The 23,101-nt window shown below is 41.8% G+C and overlaps 2 protein-coding genes across 4 annotated transcripts; one reads left to right on the forward strand and one right to left on the reverse strand.

Moving 5' to 3' along the window:
* The first annotated feature begins 47 nt into the window (after window positions 1–47).
* On the forward strand, window positions 48–14,832 carry rereb (arginine-glutamic acid dipeptide (RE) repeats b). Of its 3 annotated transcripts, none has more exons than XM_083939741.1 (17): window positions 48–289; window positions 1,475–1,523; window positions 6,032–6,156; window positions 6,793–6,892; window positions 6,986–7,084; window positions 7,455–7,535; window positions 7,668–7,818; window positions 7,975–8,061; window positions 8,230–8,423; window positions 8,681–8,836; window positions 9,097–9,210; window positions 9,871–11,000; window positions 12,105–12,309; window positions 12,388–13,090; window positions 13,193–13,333; window positions 13,416–13,590; window positions 13,859–14,832. In XM_083939741.1, the coding sequence occupies exons 1-17, from the start codon at window positions 264–266 to the stop codon at window positions 13,890–13,892; spliced, it is 3,570 nt and encodes a 1,189-aa protein (XP_083795867.1). In that variant the 5' UTR covers window positions 48–263; the 3' UTR covers window positions 13,893–14,832. The 3 variants fall into 3 exon arrangements, with proteins under 3 accessions (XP_083795867.1, XP_083795868.1, XP_083795869.1); XM_083939742.1 differs by having other exon boundaries at window positions 9,100–9,210; XM_083939743.1 differs by having other exon boundaries at window positions 8,684–8,836.
* Window positions 14,833–17,175: 2,343 nt separating this feature from the next.
* perm1b (PPARGC1 and ESRR induced regulator, muscle 1b) lies at window positions 17,176–20,738 on the reverse strand. The gene is made up of 3 exons (XM_083938700.1): window positions 18,631–20,738; window positions 18,419–18,535; window positions 17,176–17,871 (listed from the first exon to the last, which is right to left on the reverse strand). Exons 1-3 carry the CDS (start codon window positions 20,732–20,734, stop codon window positions 17,795–17,797), a joined length of 2,298 nt encoding a protein of 765 aa, XP_083794826.1. The 5' UTR covers window positions 20,735–20,738; the 3' UTR covers window positions 17,176–17,794.
* Between the last annotated feature and the right edge of the window lie 2,363 nt (window positions 20,739–23,101).

The following is a 23,101-nucleotide window of genomic DNA, read 5'->3' on the forward strand; positions in this document are numbered from 1 at the left end:
TGATCCGCGGCACATGCTCAGTTATGTACACCCCAGACAACTTTGAAGGCTTAGCTGTGGCTGCTGAGGTCATTGCACTGGGAGAGAAAAAAAAATAGACTGACTCCCTCCCTCCACTACACCGCCTCCATTTTGAATAGCGATGTAAACGGGGATTCGCATAGTTTTTGTGTATCGCCCACTGCGCTGCTGCTGCCGCTGCCGCCGCCGCTGCTGCTGCTGCTGCGGAGTGTCAACAAGCCACAGCCAAACATCCCTTAAACATGGACGACCTGTTCAGTCCGCGGAGGTAACTTGATTTAACTTAACCGTTTTGCATTTATACTCCAGTTGTTGTATTTTTAACTATGTATTTTACAAGTGTTTTTGTGGCGTTACTTTCAAAGCCGCTTGTATGAAATAGTCGGAGTGTCACGAAGTTCCTGTCTGTGCTAACAAGCTAGCGCCCAATAACAGCGTAATGTTGCTGTCTCGTTAGCAGCTAACATGGCTTTCTATGTCGCTTTAATGTAGTTATTTCTGCGGCGGTTATTTTAAATGGTGTCAGTAAAGGAGACAAACCTCAAGCATATCTTAATTAATCGGCTGTTATTCCCTCTGGGGTTTGACGTGTATTGACATCGTTGTCGCTAACTACATGGAACGTCATGTAGCTATGACAACGTTATGTTGTGCATTCTATCTGTGGTGTTATTTATTATTATCATTGTTATTATTATTATTATTATTGATTGCACACTCTAACAGTCACTGCTGTCAACCTGTTAGGATCCGCTAAGTAGCACACACTGTTCTCCGTAATGGTGACCGTAAAAAAATGAGCAGCCCGTGTTGATTGATTGACAGTTTTTTTGCGGTCGGATTTCATTCATGTAATATAAGGAAACGGGCGCAGGTCACAGCTGAGATTGGTCCACAGTGATGGAGGGGCGGGATGTTTTTCTGCTGCTGAAATCAGTGTTTCAGTGGGAGGGAAGCTCCTCTGACAGACAAGTTACACTCGCACATCATCGCTCACACGTCGCTGTGCACACAACAGTGTTAATATCAATGTAATGTTCAGTATAACCTTTCATCATCGTGTGCAATATTTTTCAATTACACTAATATGGGCTATATTATGTTCATTATCATGTGCATTATACCTATATTACATCATGTGTCATTTGCACTTTACTCCTTAGACATATTTTTACATTTCAACTTTTTGATGCTCTTTTGTTTTCATATATTGGTGTTGTCATCTTACTTTTTTTGTAATTGTTACTGCAATTTTGAAGCAATCTGGAATAAGTAGTGCCTTCAGGATTGATAAAGCTCTTAATCCTATCTTAATTACTTGCTAATTAAGAGTTCATATAGAGCAGATTTTTATTTGTGTGAAAACAATTTAATTTACTTAAAGACGGTCAGGAGGAAAAACATTTGTTAATGCACATGATGAACATGGGATGCTTTATGTTTTTTATTTCAGGAGCCTGAACAGCACACAGGGCGAGATAAGAGTGGGGCCAAGTCATCAGGTACACTCTGCTTGAAATATTATTCATGTCACATTTTAATGAAATTGCATATTGAAACAATTAGTTCACATCCAAAATGTATTTATTCTTTTTTTAAGGGGTGAGGACATTTTTTGTAAAACTTCAGTATTTGTAGGAAGACTGTTAGAGCCTACTCACACTGTCCTTTTGGCCGCGGCCAAAACCGTTTTTTCAGCTAAAGTCTAGTACCTTTAAGTAGTGTGAGTGCACCCGCTCCGCGCTCAACTGCGGCCAGCGGACCGTCCACGGCCTGCTTGAAAGAGGTGGGCTTTAGCGGAGCCGTTTGCACATGTACGAGCACAAGCGTGCGCACGTGTACGAGCACGAGCCCTACGGCAGTATCGTTATGTCCGCCTGTTCGGACATGTAAATAGAAGGACGGACCATGCGCGGACATTTAACAACAACAACAATGGCGGTGAAAGGTTCACGTTGGTGTGGTGCGGAGGTGGAGTGTTCACTGCAGATTTGGTCGGATGAAAATATTCAAAAACAGTCGACAAGACGCACAAAAACTCCGAGGTCTATGGAAAGATTTGTAAACAAAGCCACACACACGCGATCAATGCGTGTGACGTGTTACGGCGTGATGGCGTATGGACAGCAAGAAGCATTGGCCGGCCCTGGCAGTGTGAGTACAAACGGGGCTGGGGCGCGGGGGGGAGAGGGAGGGGGGACAAGTACCCTAAAGCCCGGGTCGCGGTCCGGAAGGACAGTGTGAGTACGTCCTTAGTGTGCTTTGTTATTTGCATTCCATACAGTATGTATGCTTCTTTGTAGTGTGTTGAATTGAGGATCTATTTTAATATATTATTATATAAAACTGATTGCCAAACACCAGCAACATCTATTTGTTTATAATTAAATAATATTATCCATTAATCGCCCTACTGTAATTACAAATGGTAATAATACACTTTACACAAAATTTACAATTTCCTATAAAGTCTTAAATTTATATTATGACCACCTTAATTCCCACTTTTTTATGCCTCTGTATCAGTGAACGAGGCAAGTATTTCTGATTCTGATTATGTTTTTAGGTTAACTGTCCACCCGTCTGTCCCATTCTCTTGAACGTGATATCTCAGCAACCCATGGAGGGAATGTCTTCAAATTTAAAATGTCCATTTGGACTCAAGGATGAACTGATTAGATTTTGGAAGTCTAAGGTCAAGGTCACCGTGACCTCACTTAACACATTATTTATGTCTAATAGGATATGGCCTGTGAATGTTCTCATTTGTCCAGGTCATTGTTATCCCCAAAGCATTTTCAGTCAAAAGCAACTGGACTTGGTTATTTGTCTAGGGGACGTTTCACCTCTCATCCAAGAGGCTTCATCAATTCATGTACGCATCTGACCAGGCTGGGACTGGTCCAGCTATCTGGTGTTGAGATCCAGGTGTTTAACCTCTCACAAGGCCGATGATGTCACTGGAACCCTTTGTGCTCCAAGTGCCAACGACCGGCTTTAGTGTGACAGTCGTTGGTGGGAAGTAGGTTTGGACTTCGTTAGTGCTCTATTGAGTCTTAACGACAGTCGTTGGAGTCACAGGAGGCCATTTATGAACAGTTGTTCTTTGAGGTTAGATTGTTGAATCTCCTGGGAAGGGATGAAAGGGCAGCATTGTAAATTAGAGATAAGTGGTGTCTCAGACCTCCTCGTCCGTTTAGCGATGGTTTCTCTGCTTTTGCATAGATGGCTTCTTTTACTCCTCTTTCAAACCATCTGTCCTCTCATTCCGGGATGTGGACATTGTTGTCATCAAAGGAGTGGGCTTTCTCCTTGAGATGTAAGTGGAAAGCAGAGTCCAGGCCTGAGGAGTTAGCTCTCCTGTTTTGGGCCATGCGTTTATGCAGTGGTTGTTTTGTTTCTCCAATGTAGAGATGTTTGCATTCCTCATTGCATTGGACAGCATGGACCAGATTGCTTTTGTGGGTGTGTGGTGTTCGGTCCTTGGGATGTACTAGTCTCTGTCTAAGTGTGTTACTGGGTTTGAAGTACACAGGGATGCAGCGTTTGTCGAAGATCCTTCTGAGTTTTTCTGATACCCCAGCCACATACAGGATGACTATGTTGGATTTCTTGTTTTCTTTCTTTGGTTTTCTTTCTGGAAGCAGCTGCTGTTTTCACAAAGGTCCAGCTGGGGTGGCGACAAGTTGTGAGGGCGCCTCTCAGGTGCTTGCGTTCTTCCCCTTGGGCCTGTGAGCTGGTGGGTACGTTATCAGCTCTGTGTTGCAGTGTTCTGATAACTCCTATGTTCCAGGGGGTGGTGTGAGTCAAACAGTAGATATTGATCTTTGTGAGTGGGTTTTCTGTATACCCCAATGTGGAGGCTCCTGTCATTCTCCATATGGACGTCACAGTCTAAAAAAGGCAATCTATTGTCCTTGACTTCCTTACTGGTGAACTTGATGTTTCTGTCCACTGAGTTTATATGTTCGGTAAAAGCTTGCACCTCTTTGGATTTGATTTTAACCCATGTGTCGTCCACTAATCTGAACCAATGGCTCGGGGTTACTCCTTTGAAGGAGTTGAAAGCCTTGTCCTCTACCTACTTCATGTATAGATTTGCCACAATAAGGGATACTGGTGAACCCATGGCACAGCCGTGTTTCTGTCTGTAAAAAGTGCCAGTAAAATGGAACTATGTGGTGTTCAGGCACAAATCCAGAAGTTGGCAAATGTGGTCTAGTTTGAGGTTTGTTCGGTTGTGTAAGGAGTTGTCCTGTGTGAGCCGCTCTCTTACTGTGGCCAGAGCCTCCATGGTTGGAATACAGGTGAACAAGAAAGTCACGTTGTAGGATACCATGGTTTCATCTGGATCCATTTTTAAGTCTCTGACTTTGTTCACAAAGTCTATGGAGTTTTGGATGTGATGGTGGGTGTTGCCCACTAGTGGTGCCAAAATATTGGCAACGTTCTTAGCAATGTTGTAAGTGACCGAGTTTATGCTGCTGACAATGGGCCTGAGCGGGGCCCCTTCTTTATGGATTTTCGGTCCATATAAGCAGGGGGTTGAGTCCTGGGGATAGAGCCTGTAATATTGTGATTTGTCTATGACTCATTTTTGTAGTTGCTGTAGACACTCTATAACATTCTTTTTGTAACCGCTGGTAGGGTATCGTTTCAGAGTTTCATAAGTGTTAGTGTCACTGAATAGTGCAGACGTCTTTGCCTGGTAATCAGTTGTATTGACAACAATTGTGCATCTACCCTTGTCTGTTGAAAGGATTGTGATGCTGTGGTCTTTGCTCAGTGCTGTTACTGCTTTTCTCTCCTCAATGGTGAGGTTGGATTGGGGGACCTTAGCTTGGGACAACGCTGCTGACACTTTTAACCTTAGCTGTTCAGCCTCAGATCCAGTAAGGTTGTTTTTCTCTATAGCCAATTCTGTAGCTGTAATCAACTCCGCTATGGGTACCTCTTTTTGTGTCATGACAAAGTTCAAGCCCTTGGCTAAGACCTCCTTCTCTGGGTGGGTAAGAAGAGAAACAACATAGTCATTCCGTATGTGGCTGGGGTATCAGAGAAACTCAGGAGGATCTTCAACAAACGCAACAAACACTGCATCCCTGTGTATTTCAAACCCAGTAACACACTCAGACAGAGACTAGTACATCCCAAGGACAGAACACCACACACCCACAAAAGCAATCTGGTCCATGCTGTCCAATGCAACAAGAAATGCAAAGATATCTACATTGGAGAAAGAAAACAACCACTGCATAAACGCATGGCCCAACACAGGAGAGCTAACTCCTCAGGCCTGGACTCTGCTTTTTTTAAGACTCAATAGAGCACTAACAAAGTCGAAACTTACTTCCCACCAAGGACTGCCACTCTAAGGCCGGTCGTTGGCACTTGGAGCACAAAGGGTTTCAGTGACATCATCGGCCTTGTGAGAGGTTAAATACCTGGATCTCACACCAGTTAGTTGGACCAGTCCCAGCCTGGTCAGATGCATAAATGAATTGATGAAGCCTCTTGGATGAGAGGTGAAACGTCTTCCTAGACAAATAACCAAGTCCAGTTGCCTTTGACTGAAATTGCTTTGGGGATAATAGGATTAAAAAAAAGTTGAATGTCAACTTTACTGTGACATCATTTTTCTGTCCATTATTCAACGCCATAACTCAGGAACAGATTTGGTCGGATACTGAATTGGTGACACTAATCTTGAAACGGTGGTGATTGTTCAGAACATCTGTGCTGATAGGTTGAAGACGTGTGAAGCATCCACGTTTACCCCAAAAATACACTTAATACCTTACATTAAATTCCCTCAAAGTCTTCACTACGTATTCTGTAAAACTGGGCAGTTTGGATGTAAACTGCAACATGACTGGTTGGCAGAGGCATACAACTGCAAGGTGGTAATTCTAGTTTCAACATAGATCTTGGCAGCACATTCAGTTGCCGTTCGTTGAGTTGGTCTAATAAGTGATTTCTGGTTTTCGTCTTTTCTTTGGTTTCACTGCAGGTCAAACTGCCAGAGTTGCAGCCGCGGCCTGCTCCTGGTTTACAGAGTCAGGCAGAGAGTGAGGAGCTGATGTGGACACCGGGGGTCAATGACTGTGACCTTCTCATGTACCTCAGAGCTGCCAGGTCAGTGCCTGCTTAAAATCACTGTTATTTGTCAGTCTTGAGCCGTGGAGAAAGGCTGATGCAAAAGGGAAATATTTTAGTTTTGAACTCTAATAATCAACCTGCAGGCTCGTCCTTACTGAAAAACAAGATACAGATGCTATTTAACTAACTGAATAGCCCTTTCTATGTAAACCATAAACACATACTACTTCACTGTAGGTCAAACTTGTACTAATAGTAGATCAAATGGGACATTATTGTAATACCTACGTATATTAAAACACAAAAATAACCAGTATTACTTACTAGCTTTATCAACAGGGTAATCAGAAAAGTGGCACAAATGCGGAAGTACTTGCAAAACAAAACCAGCCTTGGTCTGGTGATGTGAATAGCGGTGTGAAAGCAGCCTGACTATTTTCAACTGTCTCTGTTTTTCTGATTTCTTAAATGTCATGCACCTGAGAAATGTGGTTAGAATTGAAGCAAGCTATTAAGAGAAACTCTGTTAACACTCCTAGTTTTCTGCTGGCGACAGCGTGGCGTGTATTGTCATGCATTTCAGAATCACTTCTTGGAATAAGACTAAAAATTTAACTAAGAAAGTGTAAAAATTCATCCTCAATGTTTATTTTTACGTATTTATATTTCAAGGAGCATGGCAGCGTTTGCAGGGATGTGTGACGGTGGATCCACAGAGGATGGATGTTTAGCAGCCTCCCGTGATGATACCACTCTCAACGCACTCAACATGGTGCTGACCGCGACTTGATTTACATTCATCAGTATCCAGTAAATTCACAGAACAAAATATTTACAAAGCATTCATGTTTTTTCTCCATTCTAGCTACATGCAAGTCACTATGATGCAGCAAAAGCTCTCCAGCGTCTGGTCAAGAAGCCTCTGCCGAAGCTTATCGAGAAATGCTGGTCGGAGGACGATCTGGTGAGACGCCTTTAGCTAGTTATACAGTAATGAAGGTTAATCACGTGTTTGTGCAGGCAGTTAAACTTCTCTGTGATGGAAAGGATGCAAACTGTTTAAGTATTTTAAATATACTTAGCATGGTAAACAGTTCAGTGAGTATAAATTAAAAGTTCTCTGATCAGAAATTGGCAGTTTACTCAACTTTGTTCACTTTAATATGATATAAGCCTGCAGTAAAATTGTGTTTTTTTACCACTACCTTAGTTTTAAATGGCAAATCAATCTAGTATTTTGTTATGATAACTATGTCACACATGTATTTAAAAATGCTGATTTATATCACAAGATTATTAAGTTTGTCCACCACCCTCCCTCCTTTTTCTTACAGAAACGCTTCATCAAAGGCCTGAGACAGTATGGAAAGAATTTCTTCCGCATCCGGAAAGACTTTCTGCCCAGCAAAAAGACTGTAATTGAAAACAATGTTTATCTTTGCATACAGAACCATTTGTAATGCAAGCTGTGATTCATTGTAGCTATATTTTTGATTAAGAAACATAACTTGGATTGTTCCTTAAAAGTTCTGTGAATGTCTCATCAGGGGGAGCTGATCACTTTCTATTACCACTGGAAGAAAACTCCTGAGGCTGCAGGAACAAGAGCTTATCGACAGCAACGCCGACAGCCATCCTCTCGCAAGGCAAAGACTCGCTCTGCAGCAGTTCCCGTCACTCCATCGCGGAATTATTCAGGTGAACAAATGGGGCTCCGCAGAAATGTGTTGTCTTTTTCAGTTTCCCCTTTTCATGCAGCTGTGTTAGCTGCATGAATAGTTAACTGTGTTGTCACAAAGTGTGGCGATCAAATGAGCTGGGCAACTTCATTGAAGCTGATCTTTTCCTTTGCAGTGGATGCGAGTTCTGCCAGTGAGGATGATCTTGATAGTGAAGACAGTGAACAGGAAATCAAGAGCTGCAGCCACTGTGGAACAACAAGTGAGTCTGCATCTTTAGTTGTGATTTATCAGACTGGACGCGGTGCTTTTGTAATACAATAAAAAATAAAAAATGTTTTAAAGCCCCATTATGTACTTGAAAGCACTTCTAAGTTGTTCATGAAATTTGTGCCTAAGGTGTTTTTTTTTTTCAAAAAAAAAAAAAAAGGTTCCAAGGATTGGCACCAGGGGCGCAGAGACAACCCGTTGCTGTGCACTACTTGTCGCACGTATGAAAACAAACACAGATGTCTGCCGGCAGCTCCAAAATCTGCAGGCGCTCCATTCATGTTTAAACCTGTTAAAGAGGAAGAAGAGGTGAACAGCAAGCATGGCATGAGGACCCGGCGGAGCAGAGCACCTGTAAGCCTGAGGCTGGCAGATCCATCACACAATCTTATCGTATTACTAGTAATGAAGATTCAAAAGAAATCGTCTGTGCAAATTAAATTTTGCAGTTAAATTGTCATTATGATTTATGACCGATTTTACACCCTTATTGAGTATGTCCAAATGTTTTACCTTCACTTTTATGCTAGGAAATAGTCTTGTACATAAGGGAATGTGTCCTTCTTGCATGTGTTTAACAATATATATAACCTTCTATTTATTTTTTAAAGCAGCTATCATCTTTAAGAAGTGGCCACAGGAGGCTCACAGGCTCCCCCACCATTGAGGATCAGCAGTCCAGTAGCCTGACCTCCTCGAGTGGAGCAACTTCTTTGAGATCGTCTACCACAGATAATAAGAATGAATCCAGCAAGAAGACGAACAAGGTGAACAAAATCAAAACATTTCATATACATAAACATGTTGCACCTGCATGACATTATCTTATCAGACCAGCTGTGTTGTTAACATATATTTCTGATTAGGAATTCTTCAAAGAATTCAGCCACTGAGATGATGAAAGTGCATAAGTAATGCTGCTGCAGCCATAGATGCTTGAATATCACTCATTGAGGGCTCATGTCAGTCATCATAATCTTTTTCTGTCTGTAATTAACACTTCCATTTAAATGTCATACTGTGTCAGCAGAAGATAAAAGAGGAGGTAACGTCACCAAAGACAACAAAACGTGTACGGGAGAGTCCTGCTCAAGAGCCTGACGAGCCTGAAAAAGTCACACCTAAAAGGCCAAAGACACAGGTTGGAGGAAACAATTTATGTCAAATACCATTTGGGTAAAACATTTTGTGCAGCAGGAACAGTTAGCTTTAGTCCTAAAATGTCAGAAAATTCTGCAATGAGTTTAAAGTGTAAGTCATGATCATGAAACCTAAATCCATGTTGTTCATTTCAATGGCTGCTCATCGAAATGACGCGGCCGTTGTCAAAGGAGTGTCAGTTGATCTTCAAGTTGTTAAAGCAATATTTCACCTCTAGCTGTGCACAGATTTATTATAATATCATAGCTTGTTATGTAGGCCAACCTAAGTTAACGAAAACATAGTTCAAGGCAGTTAATGAATGTAGACGCTTTGTAGAGGCTTTGGTTTTTTTCAACTGGGAAACAAATAGCATGTGTTGGGAGCGACCACTCCAGCATCACTTTCCCCAAAGCTGTCAAGCACACTGCTGCACCCATAGGGGAGACTCTCCGCTATAAATCAAGACACCCGTTATCTGCAAAGCATCAAATAGGGTCTCATAAGAGCTAAACAGAAGAACCTCCCAAACGACAATACGGTTTAGACATCCAAGCTCTCTTTTTCCATGTTTTTTTCCTGACATTTAATTTCACAAGCTGATGGAAACACACTTGCTGAGTGTGAATTGAGTACATCATTTGCTTGTTTGTTCCTCCAGGATCCCCGGGGCTTGCGGTCAGAGGGAGAGGCCGAGGTGGAGGAGGAAAGCTCTTCAGAAAGCCGTAGTGCTCAGGACGACGGCAGCAGTGACACCAAAGACATCGATCAGGACAACCGCAGCTCCTCTCCCAGCATCGCCAGCCCTCAGCAGGGCAACGAGAGTGACTCTGATTCATCCGCCCAGCCGAACGGCGTTCCACCAGAGCCTGTTGCTCTTGCTGCTGTGTTGGCTGACACACCAGTCCCACAGGCCCTCCCCCTTCAGGGCCATCCCATCACTCCTCAGCCAATGCAAAGAAACCCCCCTGCGGAGCCGGCTCAGATCCCCCATCCTCATCTTTCTCCAGACCCCCCTCAGCAAGCTGCAGCTCGGTCAGCTGCCACAGTAGGCCCAAACAGCCGAGCTCAGCCCACTGCTCACTCTCTTTCTGGTCCACCACCTCTTCCGTCAGCACTGGGTCAGGACTCTCCTCATTCTCCAGCATTTCAGGTCCCACCTGCTTTCAACTCTGCACAGCTTCTGCAGCCTCAGGCCCCCCAGCGACCCCCACCCTTCTTTAGGGAGTCTCAGCTCCCCCAGCCTCCTCTAACTGGCCCACAAATTAAGCCTCCTCCCACCACTCCAATCCCACCTTCTCACAAACAGATGCCCCACCAGTCCGCTACACCTTTCCCTCAGATGCCCTCCAACCTCCCCCCTCCCCCTGCTCTGAAGCCACTTAACTCTCTGCCCAACCAGCATCCTCCGGGTGCCCCCCCTCCCCCTCTTCAGCTTATGCCACAGCCTTTGCCAATGCAGTCACTCACTAACCAACTCCCAGTGATCTCTCAGGTGCAGACCCCCCCTGGAAAGAGCATGACTTCCTCTCACTCATCTGTTGCAGCCTCACACCCTCTCACATCCGTAACATCTTCTGCTATCGGCCCTGTCCCAAGCCTTCAGTCGTCATTCCCACCTCTTTCTCTGAGAACCTCGCCAAGCGCCACAGCAGGAGGATCTCAAATTCAGATTAAAGAAGAGCCACTGGATGAGATGGAAGAGCCTGAGAGCCCACCATCTCCACCTCGGAGCCCCTCGCCAGAGCCCACCATCATCAACATGGCAAGCCATGCCAGCCAGTCTGCAAGGTATGTATGACATTGTATATTGGGAAGATCACAAAAAGAAATGCTTCACTCATCTTGTAAAAATTTAAAGGTTTTCACATTTACGTGTATTGTGAAAACAGCTGTAACACAGTGTTGGAATACAGATGATTTTTATTCTTCTAGTGTGCAGATTTACCAAAGATTTTGGTAAAATTGAACTTGCATTATGGAAACACAAATCGTCAGACAACCACCCTTTCAAACAAATCCCTTAGTGTAAACCTGCAATGGCCACTTGGGATCCACTTGAGTTTAATAAGCTCGTATGACCATTCAATTTACGCATCCAGCAGATTAAAAGCAACACTAACAGTCTTTGGGAGTTAATGTGACAAATGTAAGTCCAATCTTTATTCTCATTTTTGCTCTGGTTTGGCGTCCACCCCCTCCTGAGAAAATTGCATGTTCACCAGCTGGTTGCTTACTTTGTCCCGTCTTGTGCTTTTGAGTCATTTTCCCTGAAAGCAGAAAAATGCTGATAATGACAGCAACGCCATGAGAGCAATGGGAGAGACTTAAAATAGTAAACTAAAATGATGAGCTGAAAGACAAAATTTTCCTAGAGCTGAAGTGGACCGTTGAATCTATCTTTTAATTCTCTGCAGTTTCATCACTTCAAGTCACCCCTTTCATATACAGGGGGTCATGTGAAGTCATTGTTTAAAAAAAACATTGATTGTAGCAGCTTTAAGCTAAATATTTCACTTATTTGGAGTTGAAACCAAAAGGGAAAAATGTCCAGTAGAAGTGTCACTTGGTTTGTAAATCTGCTTTTGTGCATAACTACAATAAGTGTGGTTGCAGCAGCAGGTTTGGATAATAACATTTGTTTTCCTTTACAAGTACATGGTTTACATATTACAGTTAAACTGTGGACTTGTCTGATTGCTGATGTGGTTTCCATTAAACGTTAACAGTTCTCGCAGAGTTCATTGATTCCCAGATCTCAGCAAAAAAATTGGCACCTGAAATTTCAGTAAAACCGTCAGGAAATGTGCCGTAAACTATAATTGAATGAATCATTTTAATATTTTTTGTGAATTTATTGGTCATACAAAAAAGAAAATCTGTTATTTCTTTCAGGTTTATCAAACACTTTGATCGTGGTTACAACTCCTGTGCCAGAACAGACCTGTTCTTCACTCCACTATTGTCCTCCAAGCTGGCCAAGAAAAGGGAGGAGGCCGTGGAAAAGTCAAGGAGAGAGGCTGAGCTCAGCGCTCGACAAGAACGCGAAAGGGAGAAAGACAGAGAGAGAGAGAGAGAAAGGGAGGCTGACAGAAATGCTGTGAGTGCAACAGTCCATTCATTTTTTTAAAACATCTTCGCATGTATTAGTGATCTCACACACTGTCTTTGCTTACAGAGAGCCTCCAGCTCCTCCCATGATAGTCGCACGAGTGATGCTCACATGGCGGTTCAGGTCCACGGACGCCCTTCCTTTGAGCAGCCGCCCACCACTGTGGCAGCTGTGCCCCCCTACATTGGCCCTGATACACCTGCTCTACGCACCCTGAGTGAATACGCTCGACCCCATGTCATGTCGCCCTCCAACCGCAACCACCCTTTCTATGTGTCACTGAGTCCTGGCGACCCCTTGCTGGCCTACCACATGCCTGGTCTGTACAGCGCCGAACCCAGCCTCAGAGAGCGTGAGCTCAGGAACCTTAGAGAGAGGGAACTCCGCGAGAGGATGAAGCCTGGCTTTGAGGTCAAGCCCCCAGACATGGAAACCTTACACCCCTCGGCCAACCCCATGGAGCACTTTGCCAGACACGGGGCGATCGGTCTTCCCCACATACCCGGGCCTCCCCACCACTTTGCACCCTTCCATCACGGGCTGAACCACCTGGAACGGGAGAGGATGGTGCTGGCAGGACCTCAGCTGCGCCCGGAGCTGAGTTACGCAGAGCGACTCACTGCAGAGCGGCTTCACGCAGAGAGGATGGCATCTGTGGCAACCGACCCTGCTGCCAGGCTGCAGATGCTCAATGTGACGCCGCATCATCACCAGCACTCTCACATTCACTCCCACCTCCACCTGCACCAACAGGATCCCCTCGGTCAAGGTGGGGTTGAACTTACTGACTTTTGAGAAATTAATTAGTTACTATTAATGTATGGGTTGAAGTTGACCTTCATTCACTGTATGATTTTATTTCTTCCTCCAGGTCCAAGCCCCCATCCTCTTGTGGACCCCATGGCAACAGGACCACGTTTGGCCCGGTTCCCCTTCCCTGGCGGCCCAATCCCCAACCATTTACTCAGCGATCTTCCTCATGATCATGAGATGCTGCGACACCCACTGTTTGGTTCGTAATCTCAACTCCTTACATAGTAACAACCCACAACTTGAGTCTTTTTCTCCAATTTGGTCTTTGTATATTTCCATAGGAGCTGCATATCAGCGGGAGCTGCAGGGCCAGATTCCTCAGATGTCTGCTGCTCACCAGCTCCAGGCCATGCATGCTCAGTCTGCAGAGCTGCAGAGGATGGCTATGGAGCAGCAGTGGCTGCATGGGCATCATATGCATGGAGGCCCTCTACCCAGTCAGGAAGATTATTACAGGTGAGTATTTCATTGTTTTCATATAGTTTTTAATATACAGTAAGTTTGTTATAGGCTGAAACAATTACTTGATCCCTCTGTGATTAAAGAGCATTATTATTATTATTATTATTATTACCCATTATTATCGTAGCTATGCTTTTTAATGGGACTTCATAATATGTAAAATCCCTTAATATTTGTGCAGTGGTTACTCGCTTAAAGTCATGTAAAATGTGTTCACTGGCAAAGTGTTTAAAAATAGTTTCTTTGTTTCTGTTCTCTGAAGCCGTCTGAAGAAAGAAGGTGACAAGCCATCTTGAGTGCCAGGTGGTACATGCCCTGAAACCCAACACTCATACCCAATAGAATACTGTGTACTTTTAAGACTTTAAGAGAATATTTGTGTGTCATTTTTTTTGTTGTTTTAATATATTTTAGAAAAATCTTTGTGGATCTTTCTTTGCATTCCTTGTTCAGCACTTAATGGGACTGTCAAAGTCTGTCTGAGATTTTCATATCACTTAAGACTTTATACTAGTTTTATTATTAAAATAACAAACCATCTCACTCATTCACGTGAGATTTAAAGCGACAGATTTTCTCTAACAAAGTGTTAAGCTGTTTCATATGCAGTGATATTAATTAGCTAAACTATAGCTCTTATAAAGGATATGAAAACAGACTGACTTTGGTGTTATGTTTAAATATCTATGATTTCTAAACGATTTCCTTGTACAGAATGGCATTTAAATCAGTGTTAGAATGATTGTAACGACCTAGCATGACTCAGCCTTTGTTTTTTTTTTCACCAAACTAGAGTAGCAAGTTGCATTGTGGTGTTTAGACTTTGGAGGCATAGTAGAGGTTGGTTTTACTCTTAAATCTGCTAAATATTTGTCTAAATCCTAAAGTTTTATATATCAAGATATCTTTTCACAGTATAACCGAAGCTTTTATTCGCTCATTTTTGAGATTGTAAATATACATGTTCACAATATTCTATATGAATAAGTACTATTGATATAGCAGTAGATGATAGTGAACACTTGACCCTCGATTCAGCACGATAGCCGTAAATCATAAGCTAAAATATAGTATTATAAAGGTGAGATAATTATTAATTGGACCATGATCTGTCGCTACAGTTTTGTTAGAATAATGTATTTACATTATTTTAATGAGAATTGGAGAGAAACTAAACCTTGAGCATTTGAATGGAATTTTTAAAAGAACTGCCTCTAAATTCAATATTTATGTGACATAATATGAAAATGTATCCATTGCATATTTATTTCAATAAATATTATGCAGTGACACCTTACTCTCTTTGCACTTTGAGTTCCTCTGTAAGAACAGTCTGTGGTGTATATACTCAGTTACCAGTTTATTATGTACAACAAATTCTGTCTAATACAACAGTCCTACAGTAAATTATACCTTCATGAAGGTTATACAATGTTATAGAGGGGTGTGGATTCAACTGTGGTCATTTTGGAGGATGTCGTTTATTGTGCTGTTGAACTCAACTGCATTATACAGGCAGGTGATTCTGTTATTTTGTCCATCAATTAGGACTTTCAAGATTTTTCAAAAATGTATTGTTATTGGCCTTAATGTGAAAGGTTCCCTCTACAATCATTACACATGAATACAAATGGCTCATTGAATCCACAAGAGTCTCAGCTTTCCAATGTATGCAATTCAAAGACAGTTTAGGGACTCCAGTGTGAAGAAATATGCAAATACTATATTTGTACTGCATGTTTTTTTGCCCAAAACTGCACAGAATTAGCATAAAGTGGGCATATCTGTAAAGGGGAGACTTGTGGGTACCCATAGGACCATTTTTTAATTCAGATATCATGAGATGAGATCAAGGGACCCTTTGAAAATGGCCATGCCAGTTTTTCCCTTGCCAAAATATAGCATAAATCTGTGGCATTATTTAGCCTCCCTTGCCAACTAGCTAGCATGGTGGTAGCAATGGTTTCCTTAAAATGTCTAGTTTCATATGATACCAATATCTTCTTTTCTAGCTAGAAAACGGAGTACTCTACAGCTTCTGAAAGACATTAATGAAGCTCCGGCTATGTACCTGATCATTGTATTAGACTCGTTATTTAGTTAGGTGTACCTCATAAACTCAAAACAGCATGGATATAGTGTGCAAATAATAGTATGCTTCCTGTTAGTGCAGTTTTTCCTGCACACATCAACTTTGACAGAGGGGTGATGTATTCATGGTTTTATTAAATAGCTTATTGCACAAAATCTGTCATATATGTAAAATCATATGTACCCAGTCTTGTTTGACAAGAGATATGAAGTGTTCTGCTAACAATCATTTGCTTGTAGATCTTGACGCAAAAATGTGACTGTGACAACAGCCGGTGATTTAGGGGCAATGCTGCACTCACACCTATCAGGCAATATTCAGATTTTTTCAATGAGGGTAGTGTGTTTAGGCTCAGACGGGGAAAAAACCCTGCAGCGTCCATGTAAAAAAAGTAGAGCGATCATATACAACACAACAGACACACAAATTGGCCATTTAAGTGACACTCCTACACCCCCGCCCAGTCATGCACTGATTGCTGCAATGCCTGATTTGGTGTGAATGCTGCCTAATACATAAAAGCATCAGAGACAGCAACACCAAACTATGTATATAGGCAATTATAATAATTAGCTATTCTTAAAACTTAGATTTTGTTCCAACACAGGATGTGACAGCTCTCAGCAGATACACTGGCCTTCTCACCACACAGTATTTTAGACCAGTGATTCCCATGTTCCCAACCTGGGGGTTGAGATTAATCTAAGGCATCGTGAGTAGGAAACAGGGAAAAAAAAATCTTCTACACAGTTACAGTCTTAGTAGTTTAACATTGTATAGTTTTATCTCTTCAGGCATGTAGAAAGTACTCTAAGTAAATAGTCTTAAAGTGAAAAATCTTTGTAACTGCTCTCACCACGTGCAGTCAGTGACGTGCACTCACACATAGACATTACTTTGTTTTAAAGAGGCACAAAGCCAAAAAGTTTGGGACCACCGTAGATGCTTACCCATCATGCACAGCTAATGCAGTCACCTACCGAACCTTTTCTTAGAACATCATTATAAACCAGACCAATATCTGCGAGACAACTTTCTTTCAGCCCCACATACACTTTGCATCTGCTCAAAAACTCTACAAGCTGCCGTTATAACTTAGCTTGATCGTAGCCTTAACATTCACAAACAACACGTTTAAAAAATGTGAGATTCTGTGCTTGGTCCACATATCAACACCAGTTTACCCAGAACTGAAAAATCAAAGTTATCAAAGGTTTGAAATACAGCTGAAATGTTTTCATGCTTAAAGGATAAGGCTGCTGATGAGATATTTTTCTTATTGTCAACAAATCCCATGACAAGACCAAAACCAATAATTTGTTAGTGTTGTCAGTCCCTTGATACTTTCCAGCGGGCTCTCAACACAAAGGCTCTTTCTTCCTATTAGGTCTCAAATACATACTGATTTAATAAAGAATAATTTAATATATTTCCTAAAACAACTGGGCACTGCTGTTTTTAGCAAACATAACCAATAGGTTGATTAGAGTGTGTATAGTTTACATTTTTCCTATACTGAAAATATGCACTTTAACATTTTAATGCTTATATTACGTGTATCAATACATTTATTTATCTTTGAAATGTTATCCATTACATGTTGTTTTTCCAATTCTTATTTTTTGCTGCCATACTAATTATTTTTCTTATAGCACATTTCTAAACATTTCACTGCACATATTAAAAATATATATATGAATATATGACAAATAGATCTTGATCCTGGATGAACTATCTTAAGAATTATTTTCAGCCCCTGATTTACTTGTGACTGCAGCGTCCAAACAATGTCCAAACAATACTTGTTATTAGGACAATTCATTGTTGGTTTGTCTCTCTTATGTAATCAGCTGACAGTAAGAAACAAAATATCACCAGACTTCCTTTAAGTTTAAAAAACTAGTTTCTGCCTGAAAAGAATTTAAAACATCAGTTCACTAACTTCTACCTCTACATGCTGTAGTGCAACTTGGAAACTAATGCACACACTGATGCAGTACGGATAGATATATAGATACATAGATAGATGTTTATGGATGGAACCATGTGAAAATGTTTGGAAATTACTCTTCTCTTCTATCTTGTATTTACATATCAGCGATCATCTTAAGAAGGAGTCTTCTTCTTCACATACTGCCGCAGGTACTGGATGGCCGACAGCGCACTCACATTTGCTAGCAGAGCTGAAGAGGAAATCAATAAAAGTTACTTTGGACAATTGGATGTCAGTTTATCATGTTATACAGAACTCTCCATGTTCAATACTTAAAGTAAATATAAAGTATTTCTCAATGACAATTAATATCCTTAGTCATTATTTATTAAGTGTTCAACTCTCAGCTCAATAAAACAATTTTTCAATTAAGTTCAGTTGAATTCAGTTCAGCTTTATTGGCATGAATGTCACAAAGACTATGTTGCCAAAGCATAAAAATTCAATAAAACAAAACAGCAATACATTTCACAGGTATATTAAATGGAAATGAATGAATGAAAATGAAAACTAAATAATGCAATAAAAATATAAATGATAATGATATTAAAACCAACTGCCATCAGATTTTAAATCAAGTGTAAATCAACTCTGATTGGTGCATGGAAATATGTGACAGCACAAAGATCTTTTCACAACCTTGAATGTTTGTATTTTTGATTTTATTTAGTTGGTTGATTAATCACTGTTGTTACAGTAATTAATCAGCCACTTTAAGGACTGGAGGAGTTTCATACCTGCTTTCCAGGCATCAGCAGCCTCTGGATCAGATGATTTTAGCACCCAGGAGGCAAAAGCAATGCAGACCAAACACATATCCGACTGCCTCAGTGCGGAGAAGATGCCCTCTCGCCCTGGAAGAGACATAAACATGATCATGCTTCATATAGTTTGTGTGCTTCTTTTGTTTTTACATACCCGTCCTGTGCACGAGAACGCTCAGACTTACTTGTTGTCTGAACGGCATCCAAAAGCCTTTGTGTTGAAGAGATCCTCCTCTCTGTGAGCACTGTTACTAGTGGATCCGCACTCTTGATGGTGATCTTCTCAGCCTCAACTGGGAACACCCAGGCACCAGACCTCTTGCAATAGATGCTCCCTTTTCCGGGAAAGTGAATCTTCCTTGTCAAACCTTTCCTACTGTGAAAATCACAAGGGGCCACTGTCCAAAAATCCCTGTCCTGGAAGAAAGTGTGAGACATGACTCTGATTGGAGAAATGTCTTCCTCATCGCAGTCTGAACTCAAGAAAACATAGTCCAGATTTGGGAATGTGAGTTCTCTTACAGTGGGATGAGAACAAGAGAAAATGGGGATGGGTTTCTCTTCACTGCGTTGAGAATTATGGAGGGAAGAGAATACCATTTCATCCCCGAATGTACAAAGAGTGTAGTCAAACACAGGAGCTACTGAGATGTCCTCTGGATCATAAACAGTGACACACCGAGAGTCACTCAATATTTGATGTTCATCCAGAAAAGGTGCAGGTATTACTGCTCCTAGGCCTTCGCTTGCTTTTAAAACTACGTTTTCCTCCAGAGACAGACAGCTGCTGAGAAACAGACTGTTCTCACCAAGTAGCAACTGCAAAGATAAATCATCCGCGTTGAGAGCTTGTACGTCATACATGCTTTTGCTTTTTTTTATCTGTCTCGGCCACACAATTTCGCTTGAAATTAAAGCTTCTGAGTCCTGGTCCTCTAAACTTTTCCTTACAGAGTCCTCTGTAGGCACAGGTGACTCCTTCCCCTCAGAGCCTGTGGACTCCTCTTCGTCATGTACTAAGACAGAAGAGTCACTCCGGCTTTGTTGTTTTTTGCTTTGAGGGTCAGGACTGGTGTTCCTACTGACGCCAAGAAATTGACAGTACTCTTCTTCAAAATCTGAGGTGGAAAACTCACAGCTGGAACGATCTGGCTTGGAATCGTCAGGCTGTGTGAAATAGTCTGAGTCAGCAGTGTCGTATGTATCCATGAGACCACCATCAGACGAATTATACTCAACCGAAGAGCTGTGATCATTTACAATTGATGTCACTGTTTCTCGAGTTTCACAGGAAGGGGTGCTTCTACCCATCCTGAGCTGCAAGATGTCATTTATCGTCAATTTTTCCATTTCATCCCAAAAAGCAGAAATGGCATACACAGGTCGAGTGTGGCCCGCAGCTTCAGCATATGTTTCAGGGCTGTCGGCCACGGAGCAAGGTGTTACAGTTAAATCGGGAATAGGAAGAAGCTGATGTCCTGATGTGCCACCAGATGCTGAAAGATTAATTTCATGTTTTCTGAGTTTAGGTGTATCCGAGGGCAGCGTGCTGAGTGTGTCATTATCACATGTAGAGTTGTGATCTGGCATTGTCTGACCAAAGTGGTCAGCAGATGGAAATGCCAGGGCAGGCTCAGTATCTGTGCTCTCATGGCCTTCGGAGATGGGTGCTGTTACATTGCAAGAAAGAGCGCTATCAAAAGAAAGCATTTCTCTGTCCTGCGTATTGTCTACATCAATATTGTCAGTTAGACTGAATAGACTGTTTTGGGAGCTGTTTTCTGTCAGAGATAATGAGCTTTGTTGGTGTTCCACGAGAAGATGCTGAAGTTCCTCCACTGATTCAGTAGCTGACAGAAAGCTTTCAGAATCAAAGCTGTGCATAGAGAAGAACTCAAGCTCGTCAGACTCTACGCTGTCCAACCGTGATGGGTCTTTGGGTGTAAATGCGTCTAAGGGTTTGGATGCTGAGCTGCTTGGGTCGTGTTTGTTTCTTTCAATCGTTGGCTCAGGTATATTGTCTTTGAGGGAATGAGACAAAACCAGTTTTCCTGACAAATTGTCTTTGACAGATGTTAAAGACATTTGCAATGGATTTGAAAGGACTCCCGTCTGAACACTCTCAGGATCTTCTTCAGCACTTGGATACCCTCCTGATATTTCTACCATGTTTTGGTTTGCTTGTGTAACATCCTCTGTGTCTGTCCCTCCCTCAGATTCATTATTATATTCTATTATTTCTAACTGTAGGCTGTTTTCAAGCGATCTCTCCTGGCCAAAACTGCACATGTGATTGTCCTTAGGAGTTTTTTTTTGTCTTCGTTTTTTTTTCACAGCACGCACTCGCTGTTGTGCTGGACTGTCATTCACTGTCACGAACCAGCGCTCTTTTTCTGCTCTCAGAGCAATGCCACTCAAATCCTCACTCAAAGCTCCGTCTGCAGTGCGCAGCTCATTCACATTTAGCTCTGCTCTTCTGCAAGAAAGTGGGTCATAACTGTCACTCGCCATTTGCACATCTCCATGTTCTTTTTTCAGCTCTGTTGATTGCTCATCTGAAGAATGAACATTCAGTCGCTCAGTGTGCAGTGTGGCTGTGATGTTGTCATTTGTCTCCTCTACGAAGGGATCTGCTGTGTTGATGGTAGTTCCTTCAGGATGATCAAGGCATATTTCAGCTTTTAATGTAAAATCATATTGCCCTCCTCCTGAACCACTTTGCATAATCTGCCCTGATATATACTTTACACAACCTGTGTAGTTCTCTTCCTCCATGTCCCAACATCCTGCAGCTTCACCACTGTTTGCAGCAGAGCTCTGCTGTGGCCCTTGCTGGTCTGTGCTGAAGACTGAACTTGAGTTTCCTTGATCCTCTGAATCACTGAGGCTTGAGCTATCAGGGCTGGCGAGCGAAGGCTGCAGCAGACCACACTCCTCGCTGTCGTCATAGAAGCTTGTCCAGTCATACTCTGAAATGTGCATGCTGTGATCTAAATCATCCATTTTGATACCTCACATGCTCTTGAATCTGAAAAAAATAAGAGAAAATGTAAAGAATATCAGTGAAAGAACTAATTTGCATTAAAAATTACTTAAGGAAATCTCTGCACGCCTTTATGAGTGACAGGTGCATCAGAGGAAAGTGTAGTCTTGAAAACTAGGGATTGACCGATACAGATTTTTTAGGGCCGATGCGGATTGTTTTTTTCATCAGACTCAGCCGATGACCAACACAGACTGCCGATTTTCTGATATTTGGAGCTGATTCTACTTTTGCTCCCCTAATTTACATAAAAAAATTACACAATGATGATAACATACCGTATGTTACGAGGAGCATTTATTGAAGTTAAACCAGGAACACGGAGCTGCCTGTGGACTCCTGTCTGTAAATAATGCTGGGAAAACAGCGAATGCAGCAGCCTGCATTGGCCGATGCCGATACACATAAAAAACGCAAATATCAGCTGATAATATCTGCTGGCCGATGTATCGGTCCATCACCATTGAAAACAATTAGAAAGACTCGCACACACTGTCAGCTTATAGCTAGAGCTAAAGCTTTAATAATACAGGTATCTATTTTAAATAATTCACCCCTGATGTTATTAAAGTATTTCTGATTCTGATTCTGGTATCACTTGAAACTGAAATGTTATTAGTATTTATTATTATAGCTTATCTAGTTGTAAGTGGACAGTATGCAGGCATAAAATATAATGTAATGTGTAGCAGTAAATACTTGGTATCCCGGCTGGATTATCCCGCTTGAGGCAACAGTACAGACCAAATACAGTGAGGACTGTTAGCTGGAGAGGTGCCAGTTCACCTCCCGGGTACTGCTGAGGTGCCCTTGATGTGTAAAGGTCCTGTTTGAACATGTGTTTGTATTTTGGGCCTGTGTGTGACTCTCCCCTCTGGGATCAATAAAGTATGTCTTCTTGTTATTGTTGAAGGTCCATCAACACCTTGGAGTTAAAAATAGAGTGTGCATTTGTGCGAAGCTTAATATTGCTTGTAATCGGCTGTTATTATAAGACTGAAAGTAAACAACCTCATGTATAAAGCTTGAGCGCTGAAGACTTCAGAAGTCAGAAAAGCAACACCAGAGTACCTTGGTCACACGCTCCACAACAGACCCCCAAAATACTCCAGTCATATGACCTGATGTGAAAAATTCAGCTGTCCAATGTCAGAGCACAACTTATTACATCGGCATAAACATATTCAGTGCGGAGGAGTGATACAAAGTGATAAACATTAAAATGTGACCTTGCTTAAAATAATGCCAACTCATATATTATATTTTTTCTTACCACATTTTTTGTAGTGTTGTTTTATCTACAGAATGAAAAGTTTTCATTATTTTCAGGTGTGGAGTTATTAGGATCATGTTGTCATTGTTATAACTGCTGTCAAAGTCATTAAAGGTCTGTTCTTTTACATTATTATTACAATATCAACACAACCTCCATGCAGATAGCTACAGTACATTCATGTTAATGTGTTATTGAAGCAGAAAGAAAACCTACCTGTTGCAGAAGGATGAAGCGTCCAGTTTGAATGTGTCAGTACTTTCTCCCTTCAGGGACATTTCAGCTCTAATGTCCGTCTGTCCTTGTATACTGTATGTCAGACTGGGGCATTGCAGTCAGC

This window comes from Echiichthys vipera (assembly GCF_963691815.1).
Source record: "Echiichthys vipera genome assembly, chromosome: X".
NCBI lineage: Eukaryota > Metazoa > Chordata > Actinopteri > Perciformes > Trachinidae > Echiichthys > Echiichthys vipera.